Genomic DNA, 16,838 nt, shown 5'->3' on the forward strand with positions numbered 1-16,838 from the left:
TTCCTGACTGCTGAAACAATTCCAACCAGTTGATAGTCCCACTGCATACTTGACCAGTAGTTTCCATGAATAAGTTTAATAGGTAAATAATTTATTATTACTTATTTGATTTTGTAAGCAGCCTGACTCAATGGTCTATTGTTGTAAATATAAATAAATATAAATGGTAACTAGTTGGTAAATATAAATAAGAGTGGCTGGGGAACCTGGGGAACGTTGTTTGGCAGGATGTGCCATGTAGTTGGTCTTGTACCTTGTTTCTTCATTTCTGTCCCCATCATGTTGCACATGTTACACATCTTGTAACAAATGCTTCTGGGCACTCATTCTGCCTGAACTGTTCTCATAGCTACTAGCTCTCCAATTGTTTAACTTGCCAGGTGTCACAGTGGGTTCTTACCCTGTCATATAGTGTTCTGATGCAATTATTTTTGTGTTTCTTTATAACAGGGGTGTCAAACTCGATTTCATTAAGGGCCACATCAGGGTTGTGTTTGACATTGTGGGGCCAGGGTAGGCATGGCCAGCTTGACGTCACTTGTGTCGATGGTGCCTGTGGTGGCTGTTTTCAGCTATAACGACTTCCTGCAACCTTCTGCCAGTAAAAACAGACCTCGGGAGTGCCTTGTGAGTTCCATTTTTGGCCACAGTAGCTTGCTGCAACCCTCTGCCAGTGAAAACGGAGCTCAGGAAGGCCGCATGAGCTCCGTTTTTTCTGGCAGAGGCACCGCAGGCCAGTTTTTTGCTGTTTCCAAGATGGCCCTGTGGGCCAGATCTAAGAACCTCATGAGATGGATCCGGCCCCCAGGTCTTGAGTTTGACACCCCTGCTTTATAAGATGTTATATACGGGATATCTCCTTAGCAGAAACAATATTTTCAAAGTGTATTATTGAGCAGTATTGACATAATCTGTAAGAAACTGGTATTTGTTCAATCTTGGGAACAGCACTGCTTCTGACATTATCTGTGATTCTCTCAGGTATCTTGGCAGAGGAAATCTTTAATTTTTTATATTGTGGCAAAAATGGTAGGTAAGCTTAGCCTCCATTGTGAACAGTGTAGCTTTTGAGATCCAGGACCATGAAAATATCCAATTTCTAGAATATCTTTCTTTTTTCTCTTATGTATTTTATTTCAGAACAATGATCTAATGCAAGGTCTCTCAATCTTAGCAACTTTAATATGTGTAGGACTTCAATTCTTAGAATTTTCCAGCCAGCATATTCTGGAAGTTGAAATCCAGACGTAATCAAGTTGAGAAGTTGGAGGAACACTGGAAAATTTTAGATTAGAATAATGGGTATTCATATACCGTGTTTAATTAAAATCTATAGAAACTTCTCAGTTGACTAATATAATTCTATGAATTGCTAATATAAGATTATATCCTGATATGATGATTCACCTGTATGGAAACTACGAATTTATATTTAAGCAAAATTTCTGTTATATAGTCGTTTATTGCTGTTTATTGTAATGTATGTATGTTAATAAAACCTTATTAATAATTTAGCCCAATAACTATTAGAAGCAAAAGCTTTCTAATAGCGCTCTCAGGTATGAACTCCACCTCCTCGCTAGAGCCTCCAAAAGATAAAACCAGTCAGCCTTTCTTCACAAGTGGAGATCTAATGATGTCAATAAAAAGTTGCATGTTTAATCAGCACTTACAAAAATACAGTTAACATCTTGGATAAATATACTGGAGTATATATTACTATTTCTGCTAGATTTGTCTCAAATGAGCTATAGTGTGTTGAGTTTAAGCTTTATTTTAGGACAGTAGGTTTTTTTTTTTAAGTATAATGGTAGCTCATTTATAAAGTCTAATGCTAATGTATTCTGCACATGCCCATTCAGAAATAATTCCTACAGTGAAATTTACAGTCCAGGTAAGTAAGTATAAGACTGTAGCAATATTCACCGATTCACATATCTCTATTATGAGAACAACTAGATGGATTTTTCTATGTTAATTAGAGCTATTTATTACAGCTATTAAAATAGAATACTTTACCTCTGTTCATTACTTGACTTCATAATTTAGATTTAGCTACCACAGCAGAAAGTTTCATAAGCACTATGTTAGCAGAAAAAAAATTCACTATTTAGGTATGACAGAAATATAGTCTGATCTTGGGATGATTAAATACTTAAACTTATGCCAGAGCATGGAATCTACCAGCACAGTGTTATAAGTTGTGCCAAAAATATCTTACGCTCCACAGTTACCAGCATGTAAACTTATTTTACTGCTGCAGCATTTTCCTCTCTTGCTGGAGAATACAATTACTATGTACGTTTGCTATTTATGATTGTTTACACAGATGTTGCAAAATAGAACTATTTTCTGAAAATAATTTTAAATAAATTATGCCTGCACAAACCTTAGATACAGATGCTATTTATATTGAAGTCTTGGTGTCCGATTAATACAATTAATTTCAGTCAGATTCATGGAAAATTGCTTTGGATTTAAGTCATGCAATTTCTTTTTTAAGGATTGTAATATTTTGTTAATTGTTTTTTATTTATTTTTTAATAAGGAGTAACATTCATTTATAAATTTAGGTTATATAAACTGGATAAGGATTATTTAACTTCTACTATTAACTAAATGTAAAACTTCCAGTCATTCACAGCACAAACTAACATTCCAAGATTTTGGAGAGATTCATTCCAAAATGAAATTAACATTTCAAGATTTTGAAGAGAGAAAAATCACCTGACAGCATACTAAGGTGTAAATAAAATATAATTGTAATTGTAAAACTCAAAATGAAACTTTAAGTATCTTTGCTTTATAAGGGAAACATTTTAAATATATCATTCAAAATTCAGAAATACTTTAGATGAGAGGATTAAAACCATTCATTAATGTGTAGGTTGCAAATATGTCATTGCTGAGTTGTTTAAAATCAATACTGGTATTAAATTCTAACACAACCAGCTTACAATTCTTTTACCACCAACTCTCTAGATTTTTACTAGACTCCCCCCAATGAACCAAAATATCCATTTGGACTTTAAGCTGCTGAATCAGTTGAATAATACTTTGGCACATGTCTCCTATACTTAAGTTGATGTGGTCATAGTAGCATAAAACTAAATCCCCTAAGGTTGAAAAGTTCTATTCCATTATAGGTCATATAGATTAAAATCAACACTTCTTGGTCCATAATCAAATCATGCATTATGGTAACTTTAATAACACAAATTAACTTAATTACATTAGTTAATTAAAATAATTAAGTTTGCATTAAACTGCATGAAGCAAATAATTGATTCTCTGCTAGCTGATAGGGCAAGTTCATAAAGCCACTAGATCTGAACCTATATGTGCTTTGGCTTATTTTTATTACAAGCTTCGTGTTAGTTTTGTTAATCTGTTTAATTATTTTTATAATATTTCAATTACCTCTCTATCCCATCATCATGCATAGAAAAAGAATTTAATGTGATTTCCTTCTTTGTCTACTTTGCTAGCCTACATTAGAATTGTTGATCAGTTTTGTTTATCTTGATGGTGAAACCTTGATCATCAGGGCATCAGAACTATAGTGAAAAAACATATTTTATGGATTCCAATGTGCTTGTTTCTTTTTCCAGATATCTATCTGCAGTATTACACAGTAGATAGCATAACATTTTACACTGGACTTATTTTTCCAGCTATATTATATTTTGCCTGTGCCAAAGTAGTAACTAATCCATCAGAACAATTATCATTTTATTATCTTTGTTGAAAAAGCCCTATTACAGGGAGCAATTCAGACAACTAGTCTATATATTTTTTCTAAAAATTGTGCTATTGGAAGAATCCATTATGTTCAAAATTGGCAGCTCTTTCTATAAAATATGGTAGTAAACAATAATTTATAGACCTTATAGGACTAGAGAATAGTTAAAATTCCTTTTCTTTTAGTACAAAATTGATAAAATTCACCCTAGCAAGATAACCTTTTTATTTAAACATTTTCATTTCAACAATTGTGTTTAGAAACGATTCCACTGGGGATAGAACAGAGATTTTAAAATGAAAACAAGCCACATTCAAGCTCTGAACTTCTTTTTCCCCCAAGTCTTACTCAAATCAATGTTCCTCTCAGAGTTCGTTTGGATTTAACAGTTAGGTGCATTAAAGAGCAGAACTACAAGAAGCAAATCTTCAAGATGCATATCATTTTTGTGGTGAAGTGGGTCATTATAGAGTGAGATAGTAATTAAGAGTAAAAAATAAACTGTAGCTATGTCTAATTTGCTCTCTGCTTGTCTTAAAACTATACTTTAAAGGCAGCTCTCTGAAAATTAGATTCTAAAAGGTAGACAAAAAAGATGGCTTCCAGAGAGTGCATTTAGATACAGTTGGTTAGATGTAAATCCTATATAGAGAACGCTTGTTGTCCAGCTGGCTTTGAGTTGCAGTCAAGACTTCAGTTGTTTAGAAATATGATACTGGGAAGCATATGACTGTCCTAAAATCTTAGAATCCTAAATATTCATTAAATAGTTATGCTTTTAAACAAGTTTCACAATCAATCATATCAAAGTTGTTAGAAGTAATGACCAATTATAAACAGACCAATACTGAAATATTCTAAAGGTAACCTAACCATGTTACTTTTCCAATTAAGACTGTGCCTCTTCATCTAGTATTGATTTATTAATGTTATGGCTTGTTTTGATTTTGTATAGATCTCTCCATTCTAATATGGAAAGTTCTTTTCTCATTATAAAGAAATGATTATGAGATGTTGTCAAAGTCGTCTTTTGTGACCCTTGCCAAGGAGTGACAGTGATTTTTCAGAACAATATGTTTCTTTATATCAGAAGGAACAGCCAAGACTAAACAGTGCCATTGCTTGATTTATCTTTTATATTATTTAAAAAGAATAGCGGTTGTGTGGATAAAATTAATTATGTTCTTGAAGGTTACATATTCTATATGGTTATAGATCACTCTGCTCAAACAGCTATATGATCCATTGCTTTCTTGCTGTCTCATGTACTATAATGAAGTCTATATTTTTAATATGTCACATTAGCTGACATAGGAAACAGACTACAAAAAACAATTTTTATCAATAATGCAACTTGCTGAGTAGTGTTTCTCGGATTATAAAATTAAGAAATGTTGAAATATTGTAAGTTGAGAAGTAGGAAACTACTAAATATATGTCAATCAGTTTTGGAAGGTGTAATATATAACTGTACGTATAGTATGCAACTTTTCTAGAATTATAACAGTGCAGGGTTAAGTTTAAACCTCTAGATTACAGATAAACAGAAAAGTTTACTTTTGCATCATAATTAATGGATGATGTATGCAATTATCAGTAAACTATGATGATGCTTCAACTTCATAAACTGACAGGAAGACATGCTTAATTAGCAACAGAAGTAAGAATTGCAGTAAAAGAGGGTGCTGAGACATTATTTTAAAACTAAATTATGTTTAGTGCAGTACATGGAGGTCTACATAATGACTTTAAATATTATTTTAATAACTTTGATTTGGATCTTTAAAGAAAAGTTTATTTTGGAAATTACACTAACATTTTGTAATTTATTTGAGGCACATTGAAATAAGCTTCTACTTAACACCTTCACATTTTGTGTATAATTGTATTTATTTTACATAGATACTATTAAAATGGATACAAAGTTAGTTTGTCACCTGTCATTATGTGCTTGTCCGTACAGACATACATGCAGATTCATATCACTTTAGCTCTAGTTCTAATTTTTAATGTAGCGGTTAAATATGTGACTAAACTGGATTCATCAGGAAAAACAGAAATGTTTGCAATCTAAACTTAGTGTTTTCATCCCTATTTTTGTGAAGTCTATGGAAAAACAGCATCACCTTGTGTCATCATAATGAAATTTAGTTTTACATGCTCAAATATATGTGGTATAGTTCCTTAAGCTGGGTATTATGCTAAAAATTCATTAATTCAAAATGAATTTTATATATTGGGTGCAAAAGTGACACCCAGTGGCCAATTCTATTCCATTGGAAATTATAATTTATTTATAATAAGTAAATCCTCTGAGATCACAAGAGTATGTTAGAAATTTTTCCAGACCAAATACAGCACCAAAATATAGTGCTGTTAGAAAGACTTGTATAAATCTAGATGTAATGGTAATATAAATATCTGAAAAATTAACAATTTATTTATTGGAACAGGGAAACTATATTTCCTACCTACTTAGTTTGAAAGGTGTCAAAAATTAGTGTATTTTAAGTGGTTCACTTAAAAAATAGAATATATTTTCTTTCAAAAATTAAACATTTTCTGTATACAAACCCATAATATCAATTTGTTTTTGAGCTATTTTATTTCAAAGGTTGTTGTAACTTTTAATATAAATAGCTATACATTTGCCAAAAGGAAGAATCCACATTGTAAAGGAAACAAAAATAAAAGTAGTGTTCTGCATACTTTCAATTTTAATGCACATTCAAAGTTCCATACTTTGGAAGAAAATTATGATAAAGGCTTCATCTTACCCTGTTATCTAATCAACGATCAGCATGTTAATTTATTTCCTCCTGCAGCTGCTGTTTTGCATTATTTCAGGATAATCTAAATTTAGTTGTATTATAACATATGTTAACTTTCTATAAAAGAGAATGACTTAGGATGAGGATTTTTAAACTATAGACCATGACTCCCTTGGAGGCTACAAGCTAATTTGAGAGAGATCGTAAATTTATGGGGGCCAGAATATTTTTTAAAATGCCAGAAAGAAACTTAGCATAAGAGGTCTAACTTCTGGAGATGGTGGATAGATGGCGGATAGAAAGAGGTCTAACTTCTGGAGATGGCATGCTGCACATAGCACATAGTTGACAGGAAGGAGAGGTACAAGCCCAGATGAAGGTGATTCCCCCCCCCCTCAGAATTGAGAACAGAGAATGTTATTAAACACACTACATTGAGTAACTGCTGGTAGAAACAGCCAGGGTGGGATGCTACCGGTTCGGCCCAGTTCTATAGAACTGGTAGCTCTGAAGAGCAGCAGACACCGAACCGGTTCGGTGTCTGCTGCTCTGTTTGGCCCAGCCGTCCACCTGGGTTCTTGGCTGTCCTTTATTTCCTGCTTTTTCAACCTCAGGTGATTTGCGGGACACAGCTGAGGTTGAAAAATGAGAAAAGAAGAGGATTTTCAAATGCTGTGCATCCACGCAACGCTTTTCAGCTGTCTGGGCTGCAGAGCTGAGGTTTTTAGGAAATGGTCTACAGGTGTGCGCAAAATGCACTCTAACCAGGGGTGGGATTCTACCTGCCGGAGAACCGGCAAATTGTGCCACTGGCTGGCCCCGCCCAGCCCACTCACTCCTTACCTGGCATGCGCGCCATCAAATTTGCCTGCTAAGTTGCTATTTTCCCTTTTTCCCCCCAACCATCAGGTGTTCTGCTGTGCCCGGAGATTTAGATTAGCTAGAAAGCAGGAAATTGACAGATTTCTTGCTTTCTAGCTAATCTAAAAGCAGAGCTGAGCCTGAAGCTTCTATTATTTAATGCAGACTCAGGTAGCAGATGGCAGAAACACAGATCTCTAAGTGACTCAATCTGCCTGCCTGCTCTGCCTGATTTTGGGTAAAAATTGCTATTTTTTATTTAAAAAAAATTCAATATTTACATACATAGTGTGTTGTGAGTTAATTTTGTGAGTTTGTTTGCAAGCAGATTTTATGTGACAGACTCAGGTAGCCGATCGCAGAAAGGTAGATCTCTGAATGAATCTGTGATTCTGTGAGCAACTCAATCTGACTGCCTGCTTTGCCTGATTTTGGGTAAAAGTTGCTCTTTTAAAAAAAATTCAATATTTACATGAATATTTATAATATTTATATACAAGCCATGCCCAGCCATCACATGACCACCAAGCCATGCCCAGTCAGCAAGCCATGCCCAGCCAGTCACATGGCCACCAAGCCACACCCACAAATTAGGCCACACCCACAGAACCAATTGTTAAGAAATTTGAATCCCATCCCTGCAAACAGCACATATTCACTTGGCTTCTTCTGCCATCATTGGCGTATAACTGGCAGGAGCAGCAAATATATTCTGATCAAAAGATATCACATCAGTGTATAGCTTTATACTTAGCAAATTGGAAGAAGCCTCATTCTTCACTCCTGATTTAGTAACTCAATATCTTCCTCCAATACAAGGTGTTTCTTTAACAGCCACACAGGTTACAAGGCTCTTCAAAGACCTTGAAACAGTCAAAGCTGTAACAGTCAACTTCTTTCCATAGCAAAGGCCACCCAGCCTCTTTTTCAGCCAGCCCCAAATTGAAGGCTTTCTAATTGTCTCCAATATTAGAAGGACCATCCTAAGATCCAGTCGATCCCAAGAGGGTTATCACAGCTGCTAGGTCAGGTCATCATGTTTTGAATCTACTTACTAAAGGACTGACTAGAGAATCCAAATTGTGGGCACCATAGAAAACAAGTAGATAATTTCCTCAAGTGCTTCACATTATTGCTGTTACTTACTTTTCCTCCTTCCTTTCTTCTTTCCCTTTTCACTTTTATTATCCTGCCAGCAAAGATTTTGTTAAGGGAGCCCAAATTTCCAAAGCAGTACTTAGCATGAAGGTAGTTCTCCCAGAAATATAGAAATCCCAGGTACTTGTTCATCAAGGGTAATTGTGTATAGATGAGAAGAGCATTCAATGTAAGCTTTCCACAGGGGTAACCTTCTAAAATGTAAAACCATCCGAGATCAGCCAGCCTCCCCAAAAGCCAGACTTCAGCAGCAAAAGGGAAAAATTCAGTTCCCATCATCCCCAACCAGCTGCTTGGGATGACAATTTGAGATTCTAAATTGTAATGCAAAGAGGAAGGGGATTAGAAAGATTTTTATTCCTCCATCTGATCTTGAATTACCATCCTCACTATCATCCCAACTTTTGTTGGATTCACAATGCAAACAAATCAGCCAGAGATCAGCCAGCCTCCCCAAAAGCCAGACTTCAGCAGCAAAAGGGAAAAATTCAGTTCCCATCATCCCCAACCAGCTGCTTGGGATGACAATTTGAGATTCTAAATTGTAATGCAAAGAGGAAGGGGATTAGAAAAGATTTTTATTCCTCCATCTGATCTTGAATTACCATCCTCACTATCATCCCAACTTTTGTTGGATTCACAATGCAAACAAATTTGGGAACCCCAGTTTTAAGACTGAAAGCTGTTATGTTATGTGGGAGACTAAGATTGGATCTTCCCAGTGTAGGATAAATACAGTCATTTTTCATCAGATATGCACTCTTTTCTTGATTTAATTCCTGTCTCCCAGGTTGTCATTAGCACCAGGGTGAAATAAGAAAGCTAAATAAATATGGCTCCCAATTTCATACTGCAAATGTTTGCATTATTTATCATATTTGATTTGATCACTTAAAGCATCATTCCACATACATAAAGTTTGTTATCATTTTAAGGAGACTGTTTCTTAATAGATTATAAAATTGTACTGATACTATGTATTCAGTTATAGAATTGTGTTAGTGTATTTAGAAATGAATTCTTCCATAATGTTTTGTTTTGAATATCAACTAATTAGCTGACATGCTACTTTTCTGATCAGAAGTTGCCTTTTGGACTGAGTTGTAATAGAATCTTTTGTAAATGCACAATTTACAAGTCTTTGTTTAAATTAAATGAAGTTCCTGATCCCTAAGTTTCCCTTTCAATTGTGAGTGTAAGGCAGTCATTTATTAAAGAAATCTACATTTGTATTTAAGTGTTTCCCTTCTGCACTTTGAAAATGAGCACTAATTATTTTAAATGGAAGAAAAAATTAAATCTGTCATGCAGAGAGTGTTCCTTTTTGCCTTGCCACACTATGGTCAAAGTAGTATTTTGGTTTTATGCCTATTGTGTGCAATGACAAAGGTTTATTTTTCCTTTGTTCTTTTCAGAGCGCTGCAGCAGCTCCCAGTCCAGTGCTAGGAAACATTCCCCCAGGAGATGGCATGCCAGTAGGTCCTGTTCCACCGGGTTTTTTTCAGGTATTCAGAAAAAAATTGATTATAGGGCTTTCAGAACTTAGAAAAGAGAAAGTAGCATTTTTTTGGCACTGCCATGAAAGAATACCATTTCTTCCATGAATAAAATGCACAGTGTTTAAACGTTTGGGATAGAATAGGGTGTTACTATGGATTTTATCTGTAGAAAATAAGTTTATGCTATTTATATCAGCAGTGCAAACTTAAAATCTACGATAAAATGTTAAATGTGCAATGATATCTTAATTTAAATGGGCCGCAGATGAAGTTGTACGATAGAAGAAATTGGTTGCTTGCTTTGCTTTGTCTAGTAGAGTCTAAGTTAAAATGTATTATTTTGATTCTTTATTAAAATATATATATGCTACAGCAAATAGTAGCTTAATACTGCTAGGCAAGTTCAAACTAGCAATTTGTAATCACAAATCGTGACCACAGGACACTGCAACCAGTCATAAATGTCAGTTGCCAAGCACCTGAATTGCAATCATGTGACTGTGAGATTTCTGGAAGACCATAAAACACCCTTTCCAAGGCTGTTGTCAAGTCGAGGACTACTTGTATGTCAAATTATGTTAAGTGATGAAAGCATTAATTTGGGAACCAAATTATTTTATGTTTCACTAAGAGATAAAACAAAGCCAAATAAATGGAATTGTATTAGCTTTTGTGGATAAAAACTGTTACTCAGGATAGTGAAAATATAGATATACATATAGATTGTGTGTTGTGAGAGAGAGAGAAGGAGAGGGAGGAAGGGGAGGAGAGAGAGAGAGAGAGAGAGAGATACTGATCATTCACAGCTTAATTCAAACATTCACAACAGACATACCTAGTGTGTATCAATGAGATCTGCTGGACAATCCAAGCATTTTTGAGATGTGCCCAGCCAGGTTTTAGGTACTATAGTAACTACATGTTAAGAATAGGGTTGACACTCATTTAACAGGACAACATATTTGAATGTGAAAGTAGAGTCGGAATGGCTGAAGGATAAGCACATACACATTGATTTGGGCTGTAGGCAGAAGCAGGCACGTAGTTGGCTCCTTGATTTTTATCTGAATACAGGTTAGTTTGTCATCGCCTTGTTTTTGGTGTTGGATGATTTCAGTTTTCTTGCCTTGAGTAAAAAAAATGTCTCAGTATTTAAAACCATAGGCTTATCTCAAGTAATTGATAGTCATATATTTGACCTCAATGCAGTTATGTGATGATTTAAATATACAGAACCATTTAACTTGGTGCTATGGTCACATTACTTCCTAATCAACCTAGGATGAGATGCTATGTGGGAGCTACACAGGGTTCGTCTTGTCCACTTACTAAATGGAAATGGATGGATCTAGTTTCTAGATTAGAAATTAGTTTTGGGTACAGGAGTTAATCTGGGCTCTTGATAAACTGCTCCCAAATCCTTTTCTATTCTTAATTTTAATCTTACTTTATTGAAGAGCTTTGGAAGATAAAACATCAGAAACAATATGTGGAGTGTTGTTTGAAGACCAAAAGTTAATTTCATCAAGCATGAATTTGAGTTCATTTTGACTCTACATTATGGTGATAATGGAGACAAAGTGTTACTATTTTTTTTGTCCTATTGTGCCAATCGGATGCCTTGTTTAAAGTAGTAAATTTCATTTTAGGAAAATGAATAGATAGTGAGACCTCCTATCTAAGTGTTTGCTTTGCTCAGTGTTTTGCTGATAAAGATTTGCCTCTATCTTAAGTTCCCATAGAGAATCAGAAGTGGTCCCATTTATACATCTTTAACCCTATTCCCAACTCATAAAACTATTGCATTTTATTGCATACGGCTCCAAGGTCCCACTTTTTCTTAAATTCAAATATTCCTTGTGAAATTCCTGATCATTTTACCCAGAATATGAAAAATAGGTTAGGCTTATGCAAAATTTTATTTTAAAACATTCATAGCTAACACAGAGTGTCCTAGTTGATAAAAATATATTTAAATTTACCATTATTTTTATTTTTATTAATTCATTTTGGAAGTGTACATAGTGGGAACATTGCACTAAGTTCTTGAATTTCTCAATCAAGGATGGTAAAATTATTTTCACTTGTGTTGCATATACATATCATCCATTTATTGGATTATTGGGAAAATTCTATAATCATTTTTCTCTTCAAAAACTCATTTACTTTTTTCAGTGCATTTTGAATATATGATTCTGTATTCTTTTTATTTTATGTTCTTTTCTAAATTTCTTCTTTATAAATAATCTAAAAGTAAAAAATAATTAATAAAAAATTCCAAAATTAGCTAAAGAATTGCTAATCATTTTTAAGAACTACTCAAATCTACCTACCAGATTGTATTAAAGGCTGAGTTAAAAAAAGTATGTGTAGAATATATCGATGTTATAATAAATTTCTTAGTGAACTTAAGATATAGAAATCATAAAAGCAATAGATGTCTCCTTGTGTAGGTAGGTGTCAGTCTGATGCATATATCTTTTAGGTGGTGGGACATGTGCAAAATATACTTGCAAAGTAGTAAGTAGAAATCCTAGCTGACATAAATTAGTATAAATATGTGTGGAGTAAATCTGAGCTGTGGTTGTATTTTTGGCATACTTTTATTCTGTGTGCCACCCAGAAATTTTTTTTTTTTTTGAGTTGGGTAGCCTTATAAATCTCAAGAATAAATAAATACTAGCTACAATGTGCCAAAAAGCTATAATTATCTAGGAATGATGCATATGACACGTGTATAACTAGGGTTGGCAACATATTTTATATCTTCTTTATCTTACTAAAAGTCATGAATAATAGAAGACAATATCTTTGGTCAGTCTAGTAATGCCCATGGAATTGGGAAGAATGCAAATTGAGTGTAAAAGGTTTAAATAATAAAATGAAAAAAAAAAAAAAGCAAGGCTAAGTATCTGCCAACCTAACAAAAGGGGAAAGGATATTATTGATCTGACTGAAAGTGGTCTGATTCTATGGGGTAGGGTTGGCATATAGCTGCAAGAAAATGTAGAAGTAGGTTTAATTATAAATGGAACAGCTGAAATGTAGGGGATAAAATTATGAATTGGTGTCTTCTTTATTGTAGGTGCTTATGGTGGTAGAAGATTACAGGTGATGATAGTTGTATGTTACATTTTACATTTTAGAATGATGATAGTGGAAGAAACAAAGATGAGTTTTTGGAAACATTCTACAATGTACTGAATGAAGTAAATCCAGTAGAAAATATTATTCTTTTAAACAATGAAAGGGGTAGGTGAGAATGATATTAAATTATGTAGAAAAAGCAATTGAGCCATTTGTAGAGCAAAAAGTGAATTGGAATAATGTTTATTTAATGAATATCTGCTTTGAAAAATGTTCAGTTTTAAAGAAATAGAGGATTGTGGCAGTTAGGACACAATCTGAGATTTGGATGACATGGATATCTGTGATATTATAAGGTTAGTGTAGATGTCAAAATTAATTACGTCAGGCAGGCCATTCTTAAAACATGGAATAAATATAAAGCTAGGTTGTGCCCCAAAATACCTTTGTGGATTTCAGCACAAAAAGCATTTTATAGACAATAAATCATAAGTAAACATAAATGGTATTACATAGTACTATGATGTGCTATATTTTTTCATATGAATTATAAAATGATTTTCTTATGTACAATTTTCAGAAAGGTTTAAAGTGGATAAAAGGTTTTAGGCATTTCAACAATGCAAGACTAAGTTTGCAATAGAACTATGTACAAAGAATGAATGTGTTATTGCTAAAATATATAAATTTGTTCAAATATGAAACAGAAAAAGAACAAGTGAAAGAACGTATGTATTTAAGGAGAGCTTAATATTGGATCAATGGAAAAAGATATATTTGAAAGGATTGAAATTTATATTGTGTTCTAGCATTAAAGAGAAGCTATATAAAATGATGTATTGTTGGTATTTGTCACCAGAGAAATTGCCTAAAAAGTACTTTGAATCTTTGTTGGAAATGTGAACAAGATGAAGGAACACTTTATCATGTATGATAGACACGTGAAAATCCAAAAAAATGTTGGAGACAAATAAATACATTAATTGAGAAAATGTTAAAGACTAATGTAGACAGACAGACAGGGGACTTTGTTTTTATATATATGACAACTGCAGCAAGATTACTGTATTCTCAAAAATTGAAAAGTTTGACACCATAATAAAGGAAGATGATGGAACCTGCAAAGATGATTAACTTGACTTTCTTAATTAGAAAAATATCTACATTTATGGCTGATTGGAAACTCCTTATAGACTTTTTAGCATGAAACAGAAAAATGCACTTAAGGCTTATGATTTTGATGATGAGTTTTGTTGTGAATTTTGTTTTAGAGTAAGAAGATAATTTTGTAATCCTACATATTTGCTGCAAAGGAAGTCAAAAACTTCTTCCTATTTATTTTTATCCTTTCTTTCTGTACTTTTCTTTTTTACTGTTTCTCTTTCATTTTCTTTATTCAATATCAATTTGTGTTCGTTTTTATGTTTTCTTTTAAATTTTTAATAACTTTTATATAAAAAAATTCTGTTTCAAATACTTGGATTAGTTAGTCCATATATGTACAAATGTGAACTTGGGATAGACCACTTTTGGTAGGTTCGAGAATAGCTCTTCGGGGGGGGGGGAGATAACAGTAATTAGTATGAAAATAACAAAGTATGAATCCCGTATTAAAAAAGTAATAGATTATTGCTTATCAGAACAAATAAAATGGGTTAAGGTGGGATGGGAACATGAAGAAAGAGAGTAAGGAAGCTGCTTAAAATAAAATAACAAAAATTATGTAACAGAATAAACACAGGTTGTGGATCAGAATGCTTAATAGGAAGCATGAGAAAGGCTTCTTGTTTATAGACTGATGAAGTAAAAAAAAAGGTTAGGAATAACAAAAAAAAATCTGGGTTACTCCCTTTTTACGACCTGTAATCCCGAAATTGGAGTTAGAGTCAAATATATCTATATACTGTATATAAAAGCAAAATACCACTCTCGCATCATCATGAAATCTCCAGAACCATAAATCCTTCAAACTTGAAATTTGGCATGTATGTTCCTTTTGGCTTCTAGGTGCTCGCTAAAAAAGGATTTTTCGAAATGACTATCAGATCATTAGTATTTCTTAATACACTCTGATGCTAAGGAGTTCTACTCCCCCTTCCCACCTGAAAAGAACTCTGTTCCAACTGCCATTTGCCTCATATTCCGTTACCTTAGTAACTCCACAGCCATTTGCACCACTCAGGTGACCCAAGGACACAGAGAAACCTCCAAATTGCCTGAACAACTCTCTAAAAGGATGCAAACTACATTTCCAAACAGGAAGCTACTTTGGCATCAAAAGTTGTGGCATTTTTTATTACCCACCACCCAGTCAGAGCTGAAGAAGCTCCTTGGATGAGAAGCAAAACATCTTAAAAGAAAAACCAGAAAGTCCAGTTGTCTCCTGAAAAAGAGCATCTTTACAACACTTTTGCTGGATGGATGGATGGATAGATAGATAATAGATAGATTGGAAGGGAAGGGAAGGGAAGGGGGAAGGGAAAGAAAAGGAGTGAAGAAGGAAAGGAAGGGAAGGGAAAGGGAAGGAAAGAAAAGGAAGAAAGAAGGAAAGGAAATGAAAGGAAAGGAGGAAAAAAGGAAAGGAAAGAAGAAAGGAAGGGAAAGAAGGAAAGGAAGGGAAAGGAGGAAAGGAAAGGAGCAGTCTGATACTAAATGTCGGTACCTCATCAAAATATCTACGCCTTCCACCTATGGAACTGCTTCCGCACTCAAGGTGGCGGGAGCAATATTCCCTTATGTGTTTTAATCACCAACTACCATTGAGCCAACGGATTGTGAACCAAATTTCTCCTGCATAGCCTGATTAATAGTTTCATAGCGAAGCACGGGTATCCAGCTAGTTCTCTATATATACAAGAAAAAATAGTTGCATAGAATATAGTCAAATGGAGCAAGGAATGGTTAAGTTTTATTTTAATAGAAAATTATTTTAACAAAACTATTTTAACCAAAAATTAAAATATGATGTGTATGATTTTTTAAAAAACTAAAAAATAGTTTTAGAAAAGATTAAACAAGGACTCATCCGCAGAGTGAATGAGTAAGAAACAGGAGTGATGAAATTATTTGGGACAAAACTGAAATGAGGGAATGCTGGAAGAAAGTTGTACGACAATGATATATTAAAGAATGAAATAGAAATAAATGTTACAAATATTATGCAAGAAAAATGATGAGGGGATTATAAATCCTGTAGGAAGGTTGATGGCTTAACTAGCAAATTTTTGAAATATGGATACAATTTACTTGTGACTAAGCAGTATGATTAAAATGTAAAGACCACATCGGGGCAATTTAGAAAAAAAAATTTCCCTATACAAAGGAAAAGGCAGCAAGACTGCAAAAAACAACAACAACCCTACAACAATTAGCATCAGGAAAGGTGTTTAGCAGAACTGGTTGAAAGGGTGTAAGAGGTTAGAAAGCTTAGGAACTACGATAATGCAGCTTTATACTGAACAGGAGGTGTGCAGACCAAATTTTTGCTCTTAAGTAATTGAGAAATATAAGGGGAAATTATTTACACTTAGAGAGAGCCTATGATAAAGTAAACAAGCTTGAATTATGAATATTTGCATACATGTAGAATTTAATGTTTATTGCTGAATGTAATAAAAATGATATATGATGGAGGTAAAACCTGGGTGAGATTAAATGGAATGTTTAGTGAAAGTTTAAACTGAGCAGATGGTATTCTGCTTATTCCCCAAAAAAAATTTT

The 16,838-nt window shown here is 33.8% G+C and overlaps 1 protein-coding gene across 16 annotated transcripts in view; it reads left to right on the forward strand.

The window, feature by feature from the left end:
- The window catches only part of SSBP2 (single stranded DNA binding protein 2), a 150,932-nt gene that overhangs the window by 103,100 nt on the left and 30,994 nt on the right, over positions 1-16,838 (forward strand). For 10 of the 16 annotated variants that reach the window (XM_087958222.1, XM_087958216.1, XM_087958219.1 and 7 more), the window contains one exon: positions 9,948-10,037. The exons of the other annotated variants lie outside the window; for them this stretch is intronic. In XM_087958222.1, coding sequence (XP_087814348.1) covers positions 10,002-10,037 — 36 coding nt within the window. In that variant the 5' untranslated portion in view covers positions 9,948-10,001. The remainder of the gene's footprint in view (positions 1-9,947; positions 10,038-16,838) is intronic. 16 annotated transcript variants of the gene reach the window in all.

The sequence above is a fragment of the Notechis scutatus genome, chromosome 2 (genome assembly GCF_049901735.1).
Source record: "Notechis scutatus isolate UNSWTSFEM ecotype Mainland chromosome 2, rNotScu1.2, whole genome shotgun sequence".
Lineage (NCBI taxonomy): Eukaryota > Metazoa > Chordata > Lepidosauria > Squamata > Elapidae > Notechis > Notechis scutatus.